The sequence below is a fragment of the Lingula anatina genome, chromosome 5 (assembly GCF_051362555.1).
Source record: "Lingula anatina isolate TDL-2025a chromosome 5, LinAna3.0, whole genome shotgun sequence".
Lineage (NCBI taxonomy): Eukaryota > Metazoa > Brachiopoda > Lingulata > Lingulida > Lingulidae > Lingula > Lingula anatina.
This window is the reverse complement of record NC_141771.1, coordinates 22283096-22309645: the sequence shown is the minus strand read 5'-3', so window position 1 is coordinate 22309645 and position 26550 is coordinate 22283096. Positions and strand designations below refer to the sequence as shown.

General features: G+C 34.7%; 1 protein-coding gene across 8 annotated transcripts; it reads left to right on the top strand.

The window, feature by feature from the left end:
- Positions 1–5608: 5608 nt before the first annotated feature.
- LOC106150719 (putative sodium-coupled neutral amino acid transporter 11) lies at positions 5609–26506 on the top strand. 8 transcript variants are annotated; one of them, XM_087013422.1, is made up of 17 exons: positions 5609–6046; positions 14709–14814; positions 15039–15214; positions 17732–18010; positions 18583–18668; positions 19906–20050; positions 20456–20530; positions 20698–20756; positions 21020–21095; positions 21342–21407; positions 21760–21869; positions 22513–22589; positions 23067–23137; positions 23589–23750; positions 24357–24469; positions 25014–25151; positions 25455–26506. In XM_087013422.1, the coding sequence occupies exons 5-17, from the start codon at positions 18621–18623 to the stop codon at positions 25728–25730; spliced, it is 1416 nt and encodes a 471-aa protein (XP_086869548.1). In that variant the 5' UTR covers positions 5609–6046; positions 14709–14814; positions 15039–15214; positions 17732–18010; positions 18583–18620; the 3' UTR covers positions 25731–26506. The 8 variants fall into 8 exon arrangements, with proteins under 8 accessions (XP_086869548.1, XP_086869550.1, XP_086869549.1 ...); XM_087013425.1 differs by lacking the exon at positions 5609–6046 and adding an exon at positions 14346–14572; XM_087013424.1 differs by lacking the exon at positions 15039–15214.
- Positions 26507–26550: the final 44 nt, after the last annotated feature.

Here is a 26550-nt window from a genome sequence, read left to right as displayed (position 1 = left end):
TGGAAAAAATCTGGCTACCTAATCCATCCATGATATGAGAGATAGTCATCCATCATCAGTAGATTAAAAAGAAACATGACGCTGATAAAGAAAGGAAATGTGCCTGTTGGGAAATGTGTATTGATGGAGAAATACAAGAAGGCGGAATTGCATTTCCTCTCCTGCTTTGTTGGTGGCTTCTTGTGGCTCTGTTCATCTTTACGCCAATAGAATTACCACTGGACTGGTTTCACAAAAAAAAAAAAAAAAGGATAAAAATAAATAATGATAATACATATAGACTACACTTAAATCTCCAAGATTAAAATTTGGGTCAACCTCATTGCTGGATATGTGTGAAATAAACCACTGTTGTAAATAATCAAACATTAAGCAAAAACTATTGGCTGCTTAGGGACCATTCCCAGACCTTACCATGCTAACTGTGAATTGGTCTATCTCAGAGGTGATTTTTGCTAAATTGCAATCAACTTAAGTGGCTTAGATGTCTGTCACACCTGCTAGGGGATAATTACCGTTTAAGCTGAAAGCAATTTAGCGAGAAACCTCTTGGAGATGGATCGATCCTGTTAGATTGATCTATAGGTATGGGAACCCAGCCTTGTATGCCCTTTTCTATCGAGGGTCATGGCATCAGCCATGGGGAAACTGCCGTTTTGACCTGAATAGACTCCATACATAAATTTTGATTGCAGATCCTCTGGGCCAGCAAGGTTTTTATAATGGAAATGCAACACATAAAAATGAATCATATGTAATCATCGAGTAATGAACCTGCACAAAAATGGGACCAGCAGATTTCTTGTAGTACAGGTCCTACAGACCATAAGTACCTCCAAAGTTCACCCCACGTCTGATGTATAGATTGGACATTTTGATATAAAAGTTTAGACCATTTTTCAGTATAAAGCCTGTGAACTGGAAAACAAAAAGACGTCAGTACAGGCACCTGTATTATCCTTGCATTAAGAGAGGACACAGGCACAGCAGGGTGGCGCTCTGTCGCAATTTGTTCTATAGCGTTTCTTGGAATTGGTGTTAATGTGCACAAGATGGCTGCTGATTGCCACAGATTGGTTGGTAACGGTCATGAGGCTCCCAGTTGAACTGATGGTTACACAGAATCACAGTATCTGTCTGTTATTTACAATCCAGATATAGACCATAATGTTGTAAATATAGTCTTCAGATGAGATGTGATGGTGAATATAAACTTAAGCTTTAAAGGTCATGTGGCTAGTTAAGGAAAATTAATTCTGTGTTTGATCTTTAATTGGAGATGCAAGGTAGTAGGCTGCGCACCGACTCTGTGAGTGCATTCACAATAAAAACCAAAATGCAAGGCAGTTTGAGCTAACTCTGCAGGCATTCTCGCTGAATGCGATCAGCTAAACAGTGAGATTAACATGTCTCTTCTTGACATGGAGTAGAATACAAGGGAACTGGTGGGGGGCCGTAGCAATAGTCCGAAGGTTCAATAGTCCGAAGGTTCACTGGACCGAATATTCACTATAGAACCTACCGACCAATGAACACTTGATTTAAAAATCGATGAAAATGTTACCACTTTTCGGACCAATGAACCTTCGGACTATCGAGACACCCCCAGCTGGTGATTATGTAAGTATGTTAGAAACAAGCTGTGTCAATGCCTTCATCTGATTGTATTCAGCGAGCATCCCTGCAGAGTTTGATCGAAGTACTTATGATCATACTTTCATTGTGAACACACCCTTTAGCTGAGAGCTAAGGAGAAGTATTATTTTTACTCAAGTGATCTCCATGGTATTTCAACTGTGAGCCAAGTGGCATTGATTTCATGGTGGGTGGCAGATAACTATTAGAGCAGACGCAATCTTCTTTTTTGCACCAGGAAACTCCTCAGAGATAAACCAGAACATTGATTTCACAGAAATATCTATTCTTAACTTTGGCGAGTTTATAGTTGATTTGGGTGGGCTTAACTCATCTGATGTTAATTACAATATTTATGCCATAGAAAGTTGACCACGCTAGGTTATAGAGGACAAATATTATGCTTCATTAACAATTGGGACCAGGTATGGCCATCATGCTGTTGACACCATCATAGCAAACGTCTCATTTTGATCGATGCATTAACCTTGGAAACCAGCTCCTACTGTCTGGCAGTAATGTTTACATGATTCAATTTGTGAACATTATTTGCAACTGAAAATTTAATGTGACATTATTCCTCCAACATTTAGCCTTAATCTAATTTTTAGTACCAGAAAGTAAATGGATATACTCTTATAAATGAACCAAATGAATTACCAATGACTAAAAAGAAAAAAAGAAAAAAAAGAAAAACAGTCAATTTCCCTCAAAGAATTACCAAGTCACTGTTATTTTAACCACCTTAGAAAACTGTCCACATTAGCTTATCCAGTTAGTCAATATTTTTCTGAAAATTTCCATTTTTCCGCTGACAGGATACCAATTATCTGAGGACTCCTGGGATTCGTCTGCTTCAGAGAATTGATCTCTGCATACTTTGTTGCAATTTCCACGTAATTCTCGAGAGGATAATATTCCAGATCACGCAATTGTCGGCATTGCACTGAGAACCAAGGAAATCTATGACAGCAACGCTGGAGACTTAAGTGCAATCCATGCAGCTATGCTTTAACTATAATATTCCGTTTAAAATGCCCATAGAATATATGGTATTATTGTATTTGAATGTCTTTTATGAGTCTCCTTAAGACTTTTATTTCCAGTCTGGTTGTCTGTTGACGTCTGATCCTGGTTGATCCTGATTTGCATTCCATTTGGCATCAGCATGTATGAACCTAAAGTATCCGTCTCTGTGACCCAGAGCAACATGGCGGCAGCATTATGAACTTGAATTCTCTGTGTCAGAACCTGAACTTGTGTATTAAAAGGATCTTTTTCATCCATGTTTCTCTGCACATACTTATTAACTTATTGATAGCCAAAAAGTGGGGGTGTACTGTAAAAAAAGATCGCTTTTAACTGTTTGTTACGTGTTCTTGATTTAAGTCAAAATATTCCAAAGCAAAGACTACTAAGAATATAAGCCAACTAGAATGTATTTAACAAAGAATTCCAAGAAACGGGGGGGGGGGGGCATACTTGAAAAAAGAGATCGCTTTTAACTGTTTGTTACGTGTTCTTGACTTAAGTCAAAATATTCCAAAGCAAAAACTACTAATAAGAATATAAGCCAACTAGAATGTATTTAACAAAGAATTCACAACTAAATGGCTGCATACTTCGTTTTTTTTTTTTTTTTTTTTTTTTTGTTAAACTTCAGTGCACTAGCCCCATTGACATTAATTGTGCTGCCATGGTGTCCATATGGTAAGTCAACCACATCTTTGGACTAATTTTTTTTAAATGCACTATAACCAACATTGCAAAATCCACTTAACATATTAAATTGCCCATTGGGTTAAGCAGTCTATGCTAATTATCTCCAAAAATCTTGAGACTAAATTTTTTGAGACAGACCCTTTGGGGTCCAAGCTTTGTACGTGTTCCCTCGTTCTTGGAGACTGTTACATATTATAGGATGGTACTATGGCATAGAACTGAAAAGATTTAACAATGGACAGTGTATTTGGCATCCATTGCAGGGCAGGCTTAAGTACAAGTCACACTACATGTATCTCTGAACCTTTTGTATTCTACATATTATAATATGATGTGGTATAACTGAGATACCCATCAGTTGGCAAAGTGTATGTGACATGTACCCAAGCTTTGCACTCTGATATATATGTCACAACCACCTGACTTGCTTGTGGTGTATCTATTACCAATCAAGGATTGATCTATCTCCAAGGGGATTCTTGCTAAATTGCAATCGACTTAAGCTGCTTATAGGTCTGTCACACCTACTGAAGCTGATAAGGGGTAATTAATTATCATTTAGCAGCTTCAGTAGGCGTGACAGACATCTAAGCCACTTAAGCTGAAAGCAATAGAGCGAGAAACCCCTCAGAGATGTATCGATCTGTTAGATCAATCTAGGTATGGGAACCCAGCCATAGAGACAAAAGTAGTCTTGTTTTTTCCCTAGTTCCAGAAATTTGAGTGTAGTATTTATGGATTATGCCAACAATTACATCAGTGCCTGCCATTTATACATGCATGTGAACTACAAGGTTGCATTTGTACTTTTTTTGTGATAACCCAAAAGGACTACAATATTTTTGAGAAAATCAATATTTCATTTTCACTCATTGTCACAAGTATCTAATTGCATTTCCAGAAACAAGATCCAGCAAGCCAAGTCAAAATACAATAAAAAAGTGAGTATCTCTGCACTGCTAAAATATTAATATTTATTGGGTCTGAGACATAAGAGATTTGTGTTTTGGGACTGAAAGAATTGTGCAAAATCAATATGATACTGTGCGCAGACTAACAATGAAGTCCCTGGACTATTAACTGCTGGCATCAGCGTGATCATGTATTAAGACCAGTTAGTCTCTAGCTAATTAATAATTTGGATGATAAATTGATGCGGGTACATTTTCAATTTCATTGCATTAATTGTTATTATTATTTTTTTACTTGCGTGCAAAACCTGGATTATAAAGAGTCTGGTTTCAGGAGTCGCGTAACAAAAGAAGGTAAGTTTGATAAGGGGCCGTAGAATATTATATGCCGGGGTAAGCAATTACATGATTATTATAATAGAAAAATTAGAGATCACGGCTCACAGAAGACTCACAGAAAATAAAATCGAAATCACAAATTTAAAAAACATTACGTAACAATAAGTAAATATCAACCATCATTTGCTTTATTATTCAGAGAGTCATGTTATATAACAGGCCTGTAGCCAGCAATTTCAAAAGGGGAGTTCTTTTTCTGAAAAAGTGGACCTTTTACCATAAAACTTCATGTACCTAGATCAAATTTTACCCAGAGTGGACCTTTTCAAAGCAAAAAGGGCGCTTTTTCTAACCCCTTAACACCCCCTGGCTACGGTCCTGTATAATAAAACTTTTTATGGATACGTAAAGGAGAGTAGATTTTGCTAAGCACAGGTAGAAGATTAACTCCTCTCCCTGATACATCCACAACCAGTGGCATGGCTTCATAATGTCCACCCCACCCCCACCCCCAACACCCCCTATGTGTAGTAAAATTAACAAAAAAAAAAATAAGGGGACCTAGGAGAAAAGGGTGTGTGTGTGGGGGGGGGAGGTCACTGGGGGGGGGGGGGGGGCTGGGGTCACAGTCTGTCTTCATTCTTGCGTTCTGGGGGGGGGGGGCATTAAGTGATTCATTGTTCATCATAATATTTTTATGACTTGTGACAAGAAGTCAATTCAAACATTTGTGACTTCATTTTTAAGCATTATTTTCTGAAGACTAAGTCAATTGCACTTTTCTTGTTATATCATCACTCATTGTTCGTCCTTTCCTCCCTCCATCCCTCCTCCCCCTCCAAAAAATGAATCAAACAAATTGCCTTAAAAAGCTATTATCCCAGCTACAGTTTCTGAGTTATCAATATTCCCCGTCCTCAAATGTCACCTCAGAGACCTGCAGGTGCCCAGTGACATGGATACCCAACTTTGTGAGGGCCACAAAGCTGTATATTCAATATCACTGGTATCTTAAGCAGAGATAAGACTTCATTGAGAAGGCAGGAAGCAGCCGAGAGAAAAGCAGAAAAGATTTCTGTATTTTGTTCAGTATATCTAAGAACAGAGGAAAGCAGCAGAGGTTTCTGGATTTTGTTCACTTTATGTATAAGGACAGAATTCAGGGAGAGCTGCTAGAACAGAAACCAAAAGAGGTGGGTGACTACAAAGCATAGAACACAGGCCACAGACTGTTTTAAAAAACTGGTGAACATGTGAGAGAAATAAACACTGGAGAAGATTCTGTATGACAAGATGATTTGATTTCTGTATTAAATAGAGAAAAAAAAGGCAAGGCGGCACAAGTGGTGGTTATAAGACACTGAATATGCAGTCAATTCTCTACAAGTGTCAGTGAAAACCTCTCAGAAAATTCACAGGACATTGTTGGTTTGCAGCAGGTAAGATGGTTTATATAACTATGTGCTTGCTTGTGTGCATGTGTGTGTGTGTGTGTGTTGTGTGCTTGCATATGTGCGTATGTTTGGTGAGGGTTAAACTGTTTCACTAAGACAAAGTTGGTGAATATGCCGGATTTCTGAATTTTTTGTTTCATTTTGAGAAATTTTAGAGGGGGATGGTGTGGTTCCAGTCAGATTGTAGTGAATGATAAAACCTTGTAACTGTGTACCTGTGTACAAGGGCTACATGTTCAGGTTAGCAGGTTGTCTTTCACCCTTGCTTAACTAGCAAACTTTAAGACTGCATTCCCACAGATTTAGATCGATCCATCTGGATCCACCTAACTCCCTGGGGGGGGTTCACGTTTAATTGCTGTCAGCTCAAGAGGCTTAAATGTCTGTCACGCCTACCCAATCAGCTAGGGTAAAGATAATTACCCCCTAACAGCTTCACTAGGCGTGACAGACATTTAAGCCAACCAAGTTGATAGCAATTTAGTGAGACTCCCCATGCAGGGGGATAGATCGATCTAAACATCTGTGGGAATGGTCTCTAAGGTTTATAAGCTGGTGATGTATATCTAATTCACATAAAATATGAAGTTTTTTTTAAACTTTAACTTGAATTTGTAGGTTGATAGTATTCTTTGACACTGAATTACATTTAGAATATGTGACATTTATTGTATTACAGCAGTAGTAAGTAGTTGTTTGAAATTTCATGATAAGAGGGAATTACCATAATTATCTTACTCTGCAAGTGCTTTTCCATGCTTTTATCAAACCATATTTTGTTTGCACATGCACAGATAATGTTTCCCTACTGAGGTCTGCTGTTAGAAAGTGCTGATTATGCTTACAATCTGTAAGAGCAATTTCATTGTCATATCTCTGATAGAGAGGAAAATGCTCTGCAATCTTCACCAGACATCTAATGTATGGTCATTGTGTTCTGGTTGAACAGTTTTAGTGTCATATTAATTATTATGGCAGTGTTCACAGCACCCTGATTTCCTGAAATCATTGCAAAATCATTTAATAGTAATAAATTCTGGTATGTTTATTATCAGGATATCCAGGTCTCATAAAAGATAATTGCTGTTTTCTAACAAAGCCTTATCGGTAGATTTGTGAGCACAAAATTGCACTTGTGGCAAGTAATTTGACACTGGGTAATTAATTAGAGGCTGGAGTCATTAATTTGGGCATTTGTGCTCTCAAATCAGGCTCGAGTTTAGAAAGTGCCTAATCCATTTATAGAACCCATTCAGAATAGGGGATTTATTAGTCCGAGGGTCAAATATGGTGACTCTCTGTTCACGACAGAATTAACTAGCTGAAAATAACCATATAACATCATTAGACATAAAATTTGCCTCATAAGGTTAGTTTAGATAGGTTCAGACAGTAAGATTTGTTGTACTTAATTTAAAAATATCTAATTTACTTCTGTCAAATATTTATGCAGCAAGATATGGTATGGCTATTTCCATCATCTGCTGATATTTAAAAGACAAAGCGAAAAGAAAAAGAACAAATTGCTTCCAGTTAGCCTTTGCATTAATTCTCTCCTATTAAGACAAGCAACGGTGAAGTAAGACAACATTATGCTTCAATAATTATTGGGGAGAGGGTCCACAATGTCCTTATATATATTTTCGGTTAACAGTCATCCCAGATAGCAAGCATACGTTGGGCCAACGTTGGCCCAACGTTGCCTTGGTTGACCGTGCAACGTTGGCCCAACGTTGGGTTTCCATCTAAGTGCTCACTTTGGCCAACGGTTGGCTGAACGTCTTTTGAATGCCAACGCATTGCCAACGTATTCCCAACCAAACTGCGTTGGCCCTACATTGGGCCAACTAATAACCAACATTGGTCCAACAATTTCCCAACCTGTAACCAACATCAGTCCAACAATTACCCAACCAAACTGCGTTGGCCCTACATTGGGCCAACTAATAACCAACATTAGTCCAACAATTCCCCAACCTGTAACCAACAGTGCATTTACGTTGGTTCTACTAATAACCAACATCAGTCCAACAATTACCCAACCTCAAACCAACAATGCATCCGCATTGGCCCAACGGTAGGCCAACTGGTCACCAAGTTATCTGCAATTTGCACAACAAATTATGACCCAACCTAAAACCAGGGGCACGGTGATTTACAGTGACCCAACATTGAGCTGAAGGCAAAATAACTTTTTTGGAATCACATAGGTAGTAGGGCACTGTAATTACACGTCTGATGCACAGGCAGATCAATGTCCTGATGAAATATCTTGAGCATCTGAAATCTGCAAACTGCAAGATATGACTGAAAAATTAGAAAGCTTTCTAAGGGATGAATCCTACAGAGGACTTGATCTGCCTGTGATCATTTACACTACACCTGGAAAATTGTCAATTAATAATTGTGGTTGAAACAAAAAGATTAGTGATATGTTTTGAACTGTTTAATTAATTCATAACATTACATAAAACAAATACCTTATACCAATTAAATAATGATATGTGAATTGAAATATAATACAAAAAGACAACAAAGAAAAATTTTATAAGATACTATAATATTAAATTTAAACATTAATAAGTGTGTCTTATATCAATTGTTACATGATTCACATCAAGAAAAAATATTACAGTCCTATGACTTATCACCTTATTCGTGGAGTCAAGGCATTTTTCTAGTAGTAGTCTTTTTTGCCTCATTTCAATTTTCAAAAATATTTTCATTAAATCAAAATTTAAACCAGAAACCCTTGTCAATGTCAGGTAAAATGCTTTTCATAAGTTATATGTCAAGTCTATAAAATCACAGTCTCTTCCTTCAGGCAAAATCTCAGACATTGTCTCTTTAAAAATCAAGTCAGTGGTCATATGAGTTCAATCTTTGTGTTTTTCTCTCTTTCCTGCCCTGCAGGCACCTTTGTGATCTTTGGCAAAGCACAATTACATGTAGTTGGATGTATCCTCAATATATTTGTCTAACCAGTCACAGAAGAGTGTGCTGCACCTACAAATTTAAATATTAAAAACACTTGAAATATAATGCTAGAATTGATATGGTGCATAACATGACTGTACCTCTTCCCCCATCACTGTTTTCATATACAAACTATAGTACTAGTAGGTGTGTATTATATGATAATCTCCCCACCTTTTCTACATGTAAGTTAGGCAACAGCCAATATCTTAACTATAAAAGTGTGTCTTGTGTGCAGTAATTTATAGTGATTTATTTAAATTAGTTCTTACGTGTACACTTGACCATGAATTCAGTTTTTAGACAACTGTAATGTACCACTAAATTCCACATCATTTAATCATTCCAACAACTCTATCACAGAATTTACTGGCCAGGATTCATACAGACACATAAGAACAATTGGTTTCCAAGGACTTTTAAGGCTCTAATTCAAATCATTTTCAATGATTTTTAACTAATGAGGGCAAGTTATACATTAATACAGTTATTTTAAAGTGTACATACCAAAGGAAAAAGGACTCATTTCATTTTAACTTTGTCTTTGTAACACATTGATGATGAAAAGTTGAAAATAAAAGTACAAGTAATGATGTATTAAACCCCCATCTGTGAATTATTGTCTGTATTCATGTCAATAAACTACAAAGTTTTAAATAAAATTTTTACAAAGACAAAATGCTGAAATGCAAACCTTTTTCAAGCCTAATAGCATTTTCAAGTACTTTTCAAAGTTACATTTAAACTAGAGCCATTTAAACTAGTTACATTTAAACTAGTCCAAAGTGCTGGACTAAATTTGAACACTTTTCAAGGCTGTATGGATCCTGGTGCATCAGTAAATAATGGGAAAATACACAATTAAAAAGTCACTTACCATTTCATGCTCACTTCTTATCCTGTCTCTTTATCTCTTCATTTTCTAATTTCCAAAAAGATGTCTTCTTTTTATATCCAGAAATCAATGCTTTCAGTCTTAATTCTTGCCTCTTCCTTAGAACATTTCTGACCTTCTGGCTTAGATTTTTGAATTGGCTCAACGGACCGCGCGCTTAAGACTGTGCTATGCATAGTTATTTGACCTGTTTGAGCAGGCAGTAGGCAAACTGTTTATATCAAACTGACAGTTAAGATAAACACCTGGCTTGTAATGAATCTGGTCCAGTGAAAGTTACTGGTTTACTTTAATCAAAAGTCAATTGATGCTAACTATAAAGTTTAAAATTTATATATTGTACAATTGTACATTATAATAAGATTTCAATCATTTTTCTGATTTCAATAACAATAATAATAATAGCAATAATAATAAATATGTTTCACAGCATTATTTAAAAATATAAATCTGTTCACTCAGTTATTTTTTTACAGGTGAAGTCTATGTACTATATATGAGAGTATATAGCTTTGGAGACAAATAAAAGGAGAAAACGGTTTTTTAACCCAAGGAATTTGACAAACTCTTCATTAAAAAAAATTATATTTTTTTTAATCCTAAAAACTGTATGTTACTGATCAATAGATATTTATAAGCACATGTGATTCTCAGTTGTGAACAGAAACATTTTTATTATAACAGAAACATTATTCATTTCTATGGAGTTGTTATTTGCATACGTTGGCCCAACGTTAGGCCAACGTATGCAATAAATATGCATACGTTGGCCCAACGTTGGGCCAACGTGAGCATATTGCAGTTATGTTGTGCATATTATGATGTGGTTGGGCCAACGTTGGGCCAACGTATTACTACCAACGCCAACTATGTGCCAACAAACCAACGATTCCCCTACGTTGGCCCAACGTATGCTTGCTATCTGGGATACCCCTTCCCTTCCTTAGTAAATCCCCTCCATCTGTAGACAGCACTTCAGAATGCAGACTTCTGCCAAAGCCAAAATTTAATGTTAAAAATTGTCAGAAAAAAAAAAAACATATTTTAGGAATATACAGATCCAAAAACTCCAATCAAAATTGTGCAGATTTTTACTGTCTGTAATGAAAATGTCATTTAATCCATGAGGAATTTTTTGAGATATCTTACAATGTTTATAAACCAATTGAAACCAACTCACACCAGTGATTACCTCATTTGTTGGTGGGGTAATTAAATTGACCCTGTAGTGAATGAGATACATGTATCTGCAGAAGTGCAGTGACTGTCTCGCAATTACTGGCATCCATTACGTCTGTGCCACCATTACTAGTGTCCATTAAGCCCGTCCCTGGTGACTTGCTATAGATTGCCAGGGTCTGGTCTGATAGCTGGGGCAGCTCTGGATGGCACAGTGGTGCTTGCCGTCAAGTTTTTCCTTTCTGATTACTGAAATGGTGTCTGCTTGTTGTTAAATATGATTTAGACTGAGTGCATTTGAATTTATCTCACTGTATTTTTCTCGAGGACTTTTTCAGAATCTGTGAAGAATATAGCTGGATATGTGTATATGTAGTGTTCATCATCAAGTGAAAATTATCATTATTTTGAATTTAAATTAAAGATTGCTTGAGAAAAGTATAATGCATTTTACAATTTCTTCAGCCAAATTAAATGCCTAGGGCTCAGTTGAAATTTACTCTCTTTTAATTCAATCCAATTTGTTATATGATTTTTCCCCTGAAAGTACTGTCATATATAACTGATGGGGAATGCTGGATTTGTCCAGTTTGGTGAGAAAATTGACATTTTATGTACTAGGCTTTTTGTCTGGTGCCATGTTATAAATTTTGTACAGTAGTTTTCAATGTTTCACACTATAGACAAGAGTTTGCCTTGCAATAGCAGCACTGGTGACTGATAAAATCCCAAGGAAAAAATGCAGGCTAGCTGATTATAGGGGTAAATGGTTTGTTATTCTGAAGTCTTGTAATTATTTAATATCAAGGTAAAATCAATCAATATATCTTTTGTTTCAGAATGACTTCATCTTCTATATTTTTGTTTGTTATGTGTTAAGTACACAGAATTTCAAGTTGTCCTAAGTCTAAGTTGATTTAACAACAGAGAATTGTGAGGGTACCAGGAGATATATATTGATTTTATAATTTGACACTGTGTTACAGATAAAAGATACAGCCTTCATATGAAACGTTTGTCCTGAACCTTAAACAACCATGATTAATTAACACATCCTGTTTTTATGATGTGACACAAAAAATATATTTATTCTCTTCTCATTGATTTTTTTTTTTTTTTTTTTTTGAAAAAGTTCAGCAAAGAAGCAAAAAGTGTATGAAAAGAATCAATTCTGTGGGCCAGGAATTGATGCCAGATGAAAAGATTAGATTAAATGTCATCAATTCAAAAGTTACGCCTAAATCATTAAGCATTGACCATTATGTTTGTAATTACTCAGTTTTGAATTATCAAATGATGGGTGTTGAATTTGTGTTATTTTCCAGAAACTAAGGTAGATATCATAGAGCACATTCAGAACAGCAGACTAACTGATCTCTGGATCAAATATGGCTACCTACTAAAAAACTTGCTGCCTGAATCCTGTTTAAACACTGAATAGATTCCCTGCCGGGATTACGTGACAAGCATTCCAGTGGGTCGGCCATATTAGATCCAGAGATCTGTATGTCTGCTGTTCTAAATGCGCCCATGTAAATGCTGGAACTGAAAATATTATGCAAACCTATATAGTACTTGAAAGCAATTATAGATTCATATATCACCTCTGTCACACATTTTCATGAAAAATTAAACAGTTGATGACAATTACTCAAAAGAGGTGGTTATAACAGGATAAATAGGAATGCTGGATTTTTTTAAATAGATTTTAATGAAATAATATGTGATTTTCACATGATAATTTGGCAAAAATCAAATGAATTAAATTTAATTTAATTTTAGAATTAAGGAACCCCAATTGGGGACATGGCAGATTATCACTTTTGCTCCATCCTAAAGTACAGAAACCATCCCAGGAGAGGGAAGTTATTTATTTTCATGTCCAATAATTTTTTTGTATTGTTTACATTACTTTGCAGTCTGTGTACAGCACTGAAGATGTAGGCAGAAGTAATTTCCACTGAGAATACATTGACTGTAATAACTCATTAACTGCGAACAAAATGATGAATTCCATTCCCAAAAAAAATCCCAAAAAAGAGAAACCTGATAAATTAGATTAAAGAACCAACATTCTCAGAGATGAGAAAGTTTTTGTGAGTAAACATGATAATTACATACAAATTTTTAAAAAGATGTTAAAATGAACAGGAAAAGATGAAAAATGGATTGATTAGTTGATGTTGACCTCATAACCTTTGTGTCAAGGGAGTCTACATGAAGCAATGCAGAGGTGGAAATTGACGATTCAGAAATGCCATCATTATGTTATTTTTGGAGGCAGACTGGGACATTAAAGCTGACATTCCTTTCACGTCAATTCAGAAATTTAAACTACTGTAGTCTAGCTTTTGAGAAATTATGTAAAGAAAATTGTGGGAGTCATTGTTATCAATGTAGGGTGAACATGGTAGTAAGAAGAGACGCATTTTTCTCTCATAATTATCTGGGGCAATCACAGTCTGAGTGACAGTTACTGGCAAGTAGCTCTTTTAAAAAGCTGTTCTCCAATTACAAGCAACTAGTAAAATGTTTCGAATACTAAGCAGGTGAAATTTTCTACGAGTTCATAATGGCCTACTGTATTCATACCGTGTATTACTGCAGGAAAAAAATCATCGCCAATCCCCCCCCCTTCTTTCCATGTGCCTTCAAATCACATGAACATGAATGTGTTTGCAAATGCATACACACACACACACACACTCACACACACACACACACAGACTTACGCATGTTCCTGACACATTAAGCGCATTAACCCTGTCTGATAAATCTGACAGATATGAAACTCTGACGGCCAAGAAAGTCCATTAGCATTTGCTTAATGATCCAGCACATGATCCATCACTTAGATATATATACTAACATCACAGTAATAGAGGTAAGTTGATTTGTGGTGTAACTTGCTGTTTAAAAGCAATCATGGAAATGTGGAGTTTGTAGGATTATATAGAGTTTTAAACTCTGCAAAGTATTTAGTGACAGAGAGAGAGAGTGTGTATGAGTAGGTTCACGTATGTGTGTGCGTGTGTGTGTGCACGTGCTAAGAGAGGGAGAGAGAGTGTGTGTGTGTGTGTGTGAGTATAGGACAAACAGAAACAGGACAACAGTGTCAGAACAAAAAGTTGCAAAACAAACAGCCATTAAAAGCCAATAATTTTAAAATAACCATGAAGGCTATAAATAACTTCCACTGTTTGTCTCCACTTGAGAAATATCACACAAAGTTGTCCACAGTGTATGTATAGCTGACATTCAACTGTGGTCTGCAGTTACCACAATACCAGAGAATATTCATGTTTGTGTATAGAATAGATATTCAATGCCATGTTTGCATAATGAATAGGCCATGGCTTTTGTAATATGTGCTCTAAAACAAAGGGATCAATACACTTGTCAAAATGGATGGCACCAGTACCTGCAGATTTATTCTATTGACAAAGCCACCAGTGCACAAGGTAAGCTATACCAGTATACAGACTGCAACTTTAAACAGAGCTGCTGCCTCATTCACTTAAGAGCAATTTATAATCAATATAATAGCTGCATTTAAAACATACCAACAGAAGATTTAGTTGTGTGTTCTCTTTACAGAATTGTTTTCAGGCATACTAGCTGACATTTAGTGAAAGAAGAGAGGGGTGACAGCTAGAAGGCATGGTTGGAATAAGCTTATTATAATGATACAAAATGCTGTAAGGTGAGTCAATAATGTTTCAGGTTAGTGACATAGGATAGCGCCATATAAGGTATATTAATGTTGACATTGAAATGTGACAGCCTTTTTAAACAGGACTAGGTAATATTACATGTACGTATGTACCGGTAGCTTGCTGTATGCTGATCTCACAGAAGAGACTAGCACTGTTTTATTGTAGGTATCTAATGCTGAAAAGTTCAGAGCTAAAAATATTTTGAATACAGGATGCTAATAGAGGAAGGACACATACACAGAGACAACTGTTAAGGACATAAGACAGTCAAGGTGTCAGGAGCAGCTCAGATATCCCAGTATATAGCTAGGGCTCTGTGGTATCTGTTGGGAGAAAAGCAGGAGATATATGGTCAGAAATAGTCACATATTTGTTGAGTGGTTTCAGGTAAATATTAAATTATGCATTCGTCAATATTATTGAATTTTTTTTCACTGATTTCATGGGTATATTTTTTTAATAATGATATATGTACTACATAACTTAATTAGTCCTTTCTTTCTCACAACAGATCAGAAAATTGAGAATGAAGAGATTCCAAATTAGCATCTTTTTCTGGGATAAAAATTAATTTTTATACTTTAAAAACTCCCATTGAATATATGGCTTGTGAAACAGATGTTGAAAAATATGTTTTTTAATATTTCATATATTGTTTTGAATTCATTTAAGCTACACCATGTCACAAATATGACGCATGAAAATATAACTACATGCTTTGATGCACTTTCCTTTATTATAATAGCACCTGAATAGATGGGGTTTAGTTTTTATATTGAGCTCTCTTTTATGTAAAAAAAAAAGGTTTTTTGGTAGATTTTGTGCAGCAGTTAGTCATACAGAAGAATTTCAGTGCATATACAGTGTAGATTTGTACTTGGTGTGATGTACGAATAGGTTGGGATTTTCTGTCCTCATCTCTGAAAACGAATACCACTTTCCGTGGCCAATACGTGATAATGGCCGGCTTTTATTACAGACCCTCCTTGCCGTGGGTGGATAAATCAGTCCCTGTTGACAGAATTAATGAAGTGACAATTTACTGATCCTTGAATGGGTGAAGTTGTGAGAAAGTATTGATTCACACAGCACCTCTGAATCTCTAACCATTAGTATATGTGTATGTGTGTGGGTGTGTGGGTGTGGGTGTGTCTGTGTGGGGGTGTGTGGGGGGGGGGAGGTTGGAGGGGTAGAATTTGGTCATTGCTTATAGGAAATTCAAACATGAATTTATAATTTTCTCCAGAAATGTTTTACTAATTTAGTAATACTTTGAATAAAGTTGATCCAGACATTTTGAAATTAAGTAAATTAAATAAATATTAGTGGTAAAAGATTTGGCCTATTTTCAGACTGAAGTCATCTTTTGCGAACCTGTCCTCAGTTGAAGAGCTGCAGCTGGCTATATAGCCTCTTTATTTTCAAGTTCCAAGTGAAAAAAAAAAAATAAAATGTGTGTTCCAGGCTAGTAACTCTGGTTACAGTTTGTATGATGGCAAAAAAAGGGAAAAAGGAATGAGTGCAGTTCTAATTTGTTTAATTAAAGGTGCCGCTCCCCACCCCCTGGCTTTTATTTATGATAAGTATTATTTTTAAATTGTTTTTTTTTTTTTTTCTTATGTATAATTGATGGGCTCTTAAATTATTTACAATATTGAGTGATTGCAATCCACTTTTTACCAATTTAATGTAGAAGGATAAATACCAAGTTTATATTAATTAATATTAATAATAAAAAGAAACAGCATGTTGTTTAATGCAGGGGAACAGGGGGCGGGGGATGCACATGCTCCAGATTCTGGTCTTCTTAACTTAATTTGAGAATGCTTAGCACTTGCAGCAAGTGTTTAAACAGATTCAAGTTAAGGTTGAAAAATTACAGAGTTGAATTCTCAACCCCTTATATAAGGAGACTTGGATCCATGAGATTCATGGTTATAATAAGCACAGTTCATGGTCTGATGTTTTGAAGGTCGGGTCACAGATTATAAAAGCAGTTGACCTCACATTTGAATGGGTTCAACCATGCGAACTAAGTTAGTAGTGTCAACAGTGCAGTTATTTCTCTCATGATACAATGTAATATAATATACCCCGATACAGCTGGGAGCACCCTGATGATCCTGAGGTCACTCAGGGAACATCTTGTCCTTGTTGAAGTGTTGGGGCAAGGTCCCAGTGAGTTGACTTGGAAACTCAGGGTGGATTTCTGGGGCAATTTACATAAAGTTCCAGAAGGTGAAATCTGGGTGACAGGATTGCAAGGTGAATGTGTGTATTATTGAGGTCTGAGGGTGGAAAGTGGGGGGGGGGGGGGGGGGGGGGGGTGTAGAAGTGATACTTTTAAAATACATGAAATCTCATATTGGCATACTAGGGTACATTTTAAGCAAGGCGGACTATTAAATCTCGACCATCTACCATGTACTTAGATGACAGACGGAAATATGTATACTGCCAAGTACATGTAACACAGCTTGAGTAAATTTTTTGCCATAAAATAATTGTGGTGTGACCAGAAATGTTTGTGCAGCAGTAGTGTGTATAGTAAGTGCAATATGAGATGAGAGGCATATGACTTTGTTTATATAACTGATCAAATATCTTCAGCTGAGGTGAGAGGCATCATTTCTTTAAATTAAAAAAAATTAGTCTTAATTTGGCACTTCAAGGTATTGTATTAGTCAACAAAGTCTAGAAGTCATTCACATATGACATTTAAATACAGTAAAATGCCAGGCAGGTGACAACTCTGTATATATAACTGCAATACATGAAGCATATTGATTATTATTATAATAGCAATTATGATAGACACATTCATTTTTGCAATAATGATTATGATAAATATTTTATGACTTACAGTATATTAATGTGAGTTATTATTCTTATTATTACTTTCAGACATCTGCGGCTTGCTGATATCCTCAAAGTTTGGGAGTATGGATTGGTGACAGAGAAACAAGTGACACAAAAAAATTATAACTTTTATCTGCCATGTCAAAGTCAGAGAAGTTATGACATCTGAAGTTATTTAATAAGGAACTATAATTTAAGGAGCAGCTAGGTATTGAGTGATTCAGGAAATTTATGGAAACTGAAAGAAACTGTTGAGCTGCTGTATCCAATTGTCACTGCACGTATATTTCCAGATATTGGACTATATCTAATTAAAAAGCATAGGTGAGTGTTTGTAATTCATTGGATGGGCTTCACAATAGTAATGATAATATGTTTTGTCCTAAAGTTAGACAGATAAGTCTGATGAAGTACATGTATTTACTAGTAATATTTAATATTTCAGATTAAATTAATTAAGCTAGGTGCTGTCAGAGAAATATACGTACGGTAATATTAATATGACATTGTATGTTAAGTAACCTGACTTGTTAGTTGTCACTAGAAATTCTATTGATACAGGATTTATTTCAAATGATTTGTAATCAGACTGGTGATATTAAAGGTCATTACACTTTGGACAAGTAAAACTCATACCAAATGATTTTCTAGACCATTTATTATGATCATCTTCATCATCATCTTAATTGATCTTTTTGTTATTGTTTGCAAATTTGAGCTTTATAGTTCATGGTGGACAAAAGCTTTTTGACCAATGTTCTTCAGACTTTTTGAATTTTGATACAGGTAAAAATGTAAAAGGTACAGATTGTGCTTTTTTAACTTAAAGAGAATAAACTGTATATATGAATCCATAATTGGAAATGATGATTACAGAAACAGATTTTTTTCTTCAGAGCTCGCCAGCTTGTTGATCTAAATTGCATTTAAAAAAATGGAACTGAATGAAAAGACAAAGATTTTAGAAGAGCCTTCCACAGGGGTGAGTGACTTGTATTTCTTAATGCAGAGAATTGGCAATTTGTCAAAAGTTTGAAGGATTGAATATCTTTAGTTATGGATCAGTGAATAAAACAAATTTACTCATTTAAAGAAATATATTTAAACAGTCTTAGAGCGCATTCTCAACGAATTAAGCCAGGCTTTACAAAGCCGGTGACCTAAAAATGGCGGACGTACATGAAAGAAAAACCGCCTAATCTTTTAATAGTCTCTCCGCCTCTCACACGCCTCCCCACACGTGGTCCCTGCAGGGTACAGTAATTAAATCTCGGCTCCGAACATTAATATTTCCGTGAATATCTCTGGTGATATTATCTCCTTAGATAGTCGATTCATTGCTGCTCTACGGGCCAAATTATTCCTTTTTCGTCTCTGTTTTCAAAGATAATAGAACAGAAGAGCTTTTTTTTTTCGATCGCCTTCAGCCGCTATGCCTTCTTCACCACGAGTTTAACTGATGAGCATGCGCACTTAATATTTCTCAGGTAGCTTCCGCATGGCGAACGGAGCTGAGATTTAATTACTGTACCCCGCAGGGACGACGTGTGGGGAGACAGAGAGACTATTAAAAGATTAGGCGGTTTTTCTTTCATGTACGTCCGCCATTTTTAGGTCACCGGCTTTGTAAAGCTTGGCTTAATTCGTTGAGAATGCGCTCTTATTTGAATGAAAGGAGTTATTACCTCATAGTCAAAAGCCAGACTTGTTTTTCTTGTCATGTGGGGGCACTTGTTGAGTTGATTATTGAATATCTGACAAAACCGTGATACTCATTTACCCTTTCACCAATTAGCTGTGAATTCTGATTAAATTTGGATTGATTTTGCCTGCCCTAGCGGAATATACACTTACTGAGTCAGGTGTGTAGAACTGAATTATAGATTATGAATAAAATGTCAATAAATGATTCTGTCTCTCTTAGTGCAGATGACAAATTACATTTTTGATAATGTTTTAACTGATAAATATCTCAAATTATGTTTTTTAATTTTTGTTTTATTTATTTTGTTTCATTTATTTATTATTTTATTTTTTTCTGGGAAAATCTCACACTCTGCATGCATCTTTAAATTAATTTGCTACTGGTATCTTAATTGTGTAGGTCTGCATCATCCTGGCTAACACTCCTGGGTATAGTGCAACCTTGATTTTGTTACTGAAAAGATAAACAAAATGTTTTATTTGTCCGAGTTTGATAAGTTACATTTATTTTAAAGGCAAACACCCCTACAGAGGTTACCAGTGATACCTACCAGCTAATTGACGCACAAGATGGCGCTAGTGAAGACAGGGTCAAGAGGAGCACACTTCCAATGGCCACATTTAATTTTATCAATTCTATTATTGGGTCTGGGATAATAGGTATGAAATAAATTAGAATTTACATTGCATCATTCTGTTTTTGGTTTAAGTTACTGTAACAAAAAGGGTAGGATTAAAAAGTTTCTTGAGGAAAGTTCATTTCTCATCTCAACATCTAACCCATCACTAAGAATACATGTATGTGCATGATTTACCATAGTATTTCCTCTTTTGTAATTTTTTTAATGAATAAGAAGCTTTGAAATTTTTTCAAGAATCACTTATATGTAATATGAAAATTTGTAAAATTTTTATAAATTTGAATATTTATAACCTTCCAGAGATAGTACAGGATACCAAAGTGTAAAACACTTGAAATTAACAAAAAAAGAAAAATGATTGGAAAAAATATTTCATATGTAAATATACTAAAAATTATTTCCTGAATTAAAACATATTTTCCAGGTATGCCTTATGCACTGAAGCAGGCAGGAGTTGGACTTGGGATCATCTTGATTATACTCGTTGCTATAATAACAGGTTAATAATTCATTTTAAAGTCTGACAATGATTTTTGTAGTTTTGTCTTATCTTTGTCTCTCCATTTGGCAGCATTTTCTACGATATCTTTTTTTTTCTTTTAAATTAAAACAAGATGTAAAATCTTTTTACAAATACATATGACTCTTGAATTTTTGGTTTTACAGATTATTCAGTGATGTTACTTATTCATGGAGGACAGATCTCAAACACAAACAGTTACCAGGTAATTGAAGTACTTGTTACAACATGAGTTGACTACAGTGTGCATAATACAACAGTGTTGTTATTCCAAAACACAGTGGACACTGAGTAGTTGTAACTGACTAATCCCACTTATCCCACGGGTGGTTTTGCGAACAATATAATGAATGTGCTGAAGTTTTTTTTTATGTTTCCTTTTTTAACAAATTTATGTTTTTGAAAAAAATATACCGTGTATATATATATATACAGGTATATGTAACAATGACAATTCTGTTTTTGCAGGGTTTGGTGCAATCTGCGTTTGGAAGACCTGGTTTCTTCATCTTGACTATAATGCAGTTCCTGTACCCTTTTATTGGTGAGAAATATAATACTGGATTATTTGAAAGGGGGGTCCACAGTTATGAGCCTGTGTCAGAAACAGTAAAAATATTTAAAATGTGAGATTTAAGAAAGTTGCATAATTACCATAAAAATCAATGGAACTTTTTGACTGTGTTATAGCTTTCTTTTATGCTCTTAGACTAATTTTAAAATATTTTATGTGATTTTAATATATTTATTTTGTTTGTGCCCTGTATCCCTTTATTTTGTTTGTTTCCAGCAATGATCAGTTACAATGTCATCATAGGAGATACAATTACTAAGGTCATGCTCAGGTTTTTTGGATGTAAGTTTTTTTTTTTTAATTTTTATTATTGATAACTTTCATGTATGGAACTTAGTAACTAGAAATCACACTTAGTAAATTAATTTAGATATTACTCTACATTAGCTTGCCCTTGATTATCATTTTATGCATAAAAATTAACATTAAATGTGTATGTTATAAATATGCAATGTAAATTAGAGTTTTATTTCTTCTTCTTCTTTTTTATTTTTATTTTTTTGCATTATTTCTTTTTTCACATGTCATTAAAAGTTAATATAATTTCTGTGATTATGAAAATTAATCAATCCAACTTTATTGAAATATTCTAATATTTAGATAAAAAGGGTAACTAGTATTTTGTTTCTTTCAGATTATATTTCTGGCACAATAGTGGGAACACGGCATTTTGTCATCGTTGTTGTAACCTTACTTGTATTGCTACCAGTGTCTTTATATAGGGATATAGCTAAACTGGCTGTGGTAAGATAAATATAACAAATATAGTACAGACCAAATGTAGTACAAACCAATTCTTTATATAGGGATATAGCTAAACTGGCTGTGGTAAGATAAATGTAAGAAATATAGTACAGACCAAATGTAGTACAAACCAATTCTTTATATAGGGATATAGCTAAACTGGCTGTGGTAAGATAAATGTAACAAATATAGTACAGACCAAATGTAGTACAAACCAATTCTTTATATAGGGATATAGCTAAACTGGCTGTGGTAAGATAAATATAACAAATATAGTACAGACCAAATGTAGTACAAACCAATGTCTTTATATAGGGATATAGCTAAACTGGCTGTGGTAAGATAAATATAACAAATATAGTACAGACCAAATGTAGTACAAACCAATGTCACAAATAACTATGTGACACATGATATAAGACTCACATCGGGCATTAGACCTTTGTATTAGTATATATTTTTAATTTCCCAGAAAATTTAAACACTTTTCATTTATCACCAAAGTATATGGTATCCAATACTGTGTACAGTGCCACTAAGCACTTAGACTAGTGCGCTCATTGTAGCTTTTCAAGGTATCGATTCAGTGATTCTATTTTTGTGTAATTCACAATTAATGTATGTTTTTTCTATTCATTTTCAGGCTTCATTGACAGCCATGGCATTTGTAGTATTTATTTTAGTGGCTATGATCATTCGTATAGATATGAGCAGTGATATGTAAGTTTACACTAACTTATTTAATGACTTTCCCTCTTTTAATCCAAACTCCCAGAAATGCTTCAGTCTGTTGTTATTATAATAAGTTCAGTTGATTTTATTCTAAATTTCCAATTTTAATCCTTTGGTTCATCCTTGGACATAATGTGCAAGGTTCATCCATATTATTTGTTTTAAGGATGTTGATAGAATTTAAATGATATTAATTTCTGATTATCCTTTTTCAACTTTAAAAGAGTATGTTGACGATTTTGACATACCAACACAGTCAGTATTTGGCCTATCTGCAAAAGTATAATATTTTTTATAATTAATTATTTTCCAAAGTGACCGTCTTCTTACCTAATAGTATGAGGCAATGGTTTACTTTTTACCAGCACTATACACAAGGGACAACAAAAATCTATTTCACTGCATATCAGTGTTGAGATTTATGTTGATTGGTAATATATAATGATGATGATAACTACATTACAGCCCTGTAACAGAAGATTCCTGGCAGTTTGCAAACTATAACTTCACTCAAGCTATAGGTGTCATGGCCTTTGGTAAGTTCACAGAGAACTTGTAGTGGGACCATTTTAAATCATCACAGCATTCTAATGGGTTTTTCTCCATACTGCAGACATGTGAATTTTTTCCAAAATAGAAAGACTTTTTATAAGCTCTTTTATATTATTTCCTGATTAAGGTAATATAGATCAACGTCGTATAAAGCACATCATTGCAATTATTGTATCAACACTTATTTGACAATTTTACAGTAACAGTATTATCTAACCGAGCCAAAACCCCATAAAATAAGTAGCATTACTAAATTCAAACTTCAAAGGAAATTAAATTCTTTTGCTACCTAAAGATGAATGTGCATTGTACGCCTTTAAGTCATACTTTTTATAACATACAATTATTTGTTAGATTTTTCTCATTTTTACTGTATATAATATACATTGGCTGTCATTTATGTTAATCTCCTTGTGTTGATTTCTTCACTTCTAGCATATATGTGTCTTCACAATTCTTTCCTCATCTACGATTCGCTGGAGGATCCCACGTGGCACAAATGGCACATTGTGACCCACGCCAGCATGCTGACCTCCATGGTTCTCATGGTGATACTGGGCATTGTGGGATATGCTACTTTTACCTCGTTCACGCAGGGTTTGTATTCTTATGAATATCATTACGATAAATTGTATATTTCATTCTTAAAAAAAAAACATTTATTTAAGATAATTAACCTGTCATGGACTTTTTATTTGATTGATGTTGAGGTTTAAACCTGACAGCGTGGTCATATTGATATCATCAGAAAGATGACTGGATAGCTTGTAATGTTTTTCAGCCATTTAATTTTAAATTTTTCAAAAAGGAAATATTATGATGATTTTTGTATTTTCTCATACGAGGATTAAGGTAAACCTTTTAGCCATTTAGAAAAAAAACAAAAAAAAATTCTTATATCATTTTTGTTCATTTTTAAACAAATTTATTTACTGTGAGAATGACAACCTGATTATGATTTCTTGTTTAAGGTGATGTCCTAGAAAATTACTGTGAGAATGACAACCTGATTATGATTTCTTGTTCAAGGTGATGTCCTAGAAAATTACTGTGAGAATGACAACCTGATTATGATTTCTTGTTCAAGGTGATGTCCTAGAAAATTACTGTGAGATTGACAACCTGATTATGATTTCTTGTTCAAGGTGATGTCCTAGAAAATTACTGTGAGATTGACAACCTGATTATGATTTCTTGTTCAAGGTGATGTCCTAGAAAATTACTGTGAGAAAGACGACCTGATCAATGCGGCCAGGTTGGCATTTGCAGTCACCATCATGTTGACGTACCCTGTGGAGTGCTTTGTGACCAGAGAGGTGAGACTGAGGTCCACGCTAATGTATTACATGGTGTGATATTAAATACTACATATAGTATAACTTACACTCTGGCACTTATGTTAGAATTTTAATTCTTTAAAAAGAAAAGAACATATATATATATATATATATATATATATATATATATATATATATATAAAAGACACACTAGATTTAAAATCACCAGTTTAAGACTATTCTATGTAGAAAACTCATAATCCAGGGGGGGGGGGGGTCACCGCCTTGATCTGCCCAACCCCCCCTTCCCCCACAGATGAGGCATGCACCTAAATCTTCATATCTGAAAAAATATTAGAAGCAAGAAATGACAAAAGTTTTCAGTTTTCACCTCGGTGTTAAATATATCACGGGGTATAGCCCCCATTTGCTATTTGATATTTATGTTTCACTTTCAAATTGATCTTTGTTGTCATTGTGACCACCCCTCTCCCCTTTAGATCACCAGACTTATTCTGTAAAATTTTATTTCTTTTGTATTTATTATAATAATAATTATTGTTTATTTATTTATTTATTACAGGTGTTGGAACATTCAGTATTTGCCCACTATCAGCCAAGAACATTGTGGAGACACTCTCTGGTCACTGTTATCATTGTCTGCCTCGCTATGGGATTCTCCATGGCAACAGACTGCCTAGGGGTGGTTTTAGAATTAAATGTAAGTGCTTTCTTCTCAAATTCCAGTAAATGTACTCTCCCATTTCCGTGTTTTTTTATTTTATTTTTTTACTTTAATTGCATTTTTATGTCAGCTGTTACAATTAAGGTACCTAAATATTTACTTGAATTTGTGACAAATTGAAAAAAATTGCCAATAGAATATAACTTTGTTGAAAATTAATTATATGGACAGGGGAAATAGTCCTTATCCACACAGATTTACATAATGAAACCTTCTCTTCAAATATTTCAGGGATTTTCTAAAAACGGAACATTTATTTTCCTAAAATATATATTTCAGGGGGTGCTAGCAGCTGCTCCACTAGCCTTCATCATCCCCCCTGCATGTGTTATGAAGCTCCAACATGAGCCAATTCTCTGCATTAAGAACATCCCCATGTTACTGACCACATTTTTCGGGATATTTGTCATGGGCACTGGGACGGCGATGGTCATCAAGGAAATGGTCAACGGGTACAGCTGTAGCCACGGAGAAAAGTTGGCCTACTGCCAGGCAGAAAATATGACTGGTTTATTTACAAATCAGAGTGTTTTAACTACAACATTGAGAGTATAGTGAAGATTACAATATTTTTGCCAAATCACCAGTACAGCCAAACACTGTTTTTAATGTGATGAAAGGGTCTTTTATTTTCTGTTTTAAGTAAAAGTAATTTGTGCCTGTCACATTATATTTTTATCATTTTATTTTTCAGTTTTTATAACAGTCCTTAGCCATTCAAATTTACATAAACTGTAGTAAAAGAAAGATTTATTTTGATATGAACTCTGTACCATTTCAAATTATATGTAAGTAGGTGCTTGTCAAAAGCAGTGGGGGATGTATAACCAATAACAGAAAAAAAAACTTTGGACTATTGCCAATACACAAAACATGCCTAACACTCTTTTGTCCTGGAAACCACACCACAATACAAGAAAACAATCTTACAAGTTGTTTCTGCTGTGTTAGAATCTGAAGTTCATATAACATAGGTGAACTCCATCCGTATGATGCAAGATATTTCTTCTCTAACATTAATTCTTTTACCCTTATTCATGCTGGAAGATGTGTTATTTTAGGGGGCGCTATACTCTATACAGTTTTAACTTTATGTAAATTATTTATTGTACATTGCGCGGTACTCTCTAGAATCTATTTTAAGTTAGATAAATGAAGGAATGATCCTTTTTTTTTATGAGTGGGTAACAGTGAATGACAGAAGTACTGCTATGACTGTTATATTTTACAGTTTATCCTTTTCTTGAAAACTCAAGCAACATCAATGTTGAAAAGATTAATTGCAACATGTATTTTCTGTTTGAGCAAAAAGAATAAAGATTTTGAGATGAGCAACCTGCCATAAGTCTCTTTGTCTGACAAAAGGTATACAAAG

Bases quoted from the DNA above. Each gene is read 5' to 3' on its own strand.
- LOC106150719 (XM_087013423.1), top strand. From the start codon at position 18,621: ATGGAACTGAATGAAAAGACAAAGATTTTAGAAGAGCCTTCCACAGGG. The intron at 20,531-20,697 runs GTTAATAATTCA...TTGGTTTTACAG, and splicing joins ACTCGTTGCTATAATAACAG to ATTATTCAGTGATGTTACTT. The intron at 25,152-25,454 runs GTAAGTGCTTTC...TATATATTTCAG, and splicing joins GGGTGGTTTTAGAATTAAAT to GGGGTGCTAGCAGCTGCTCC.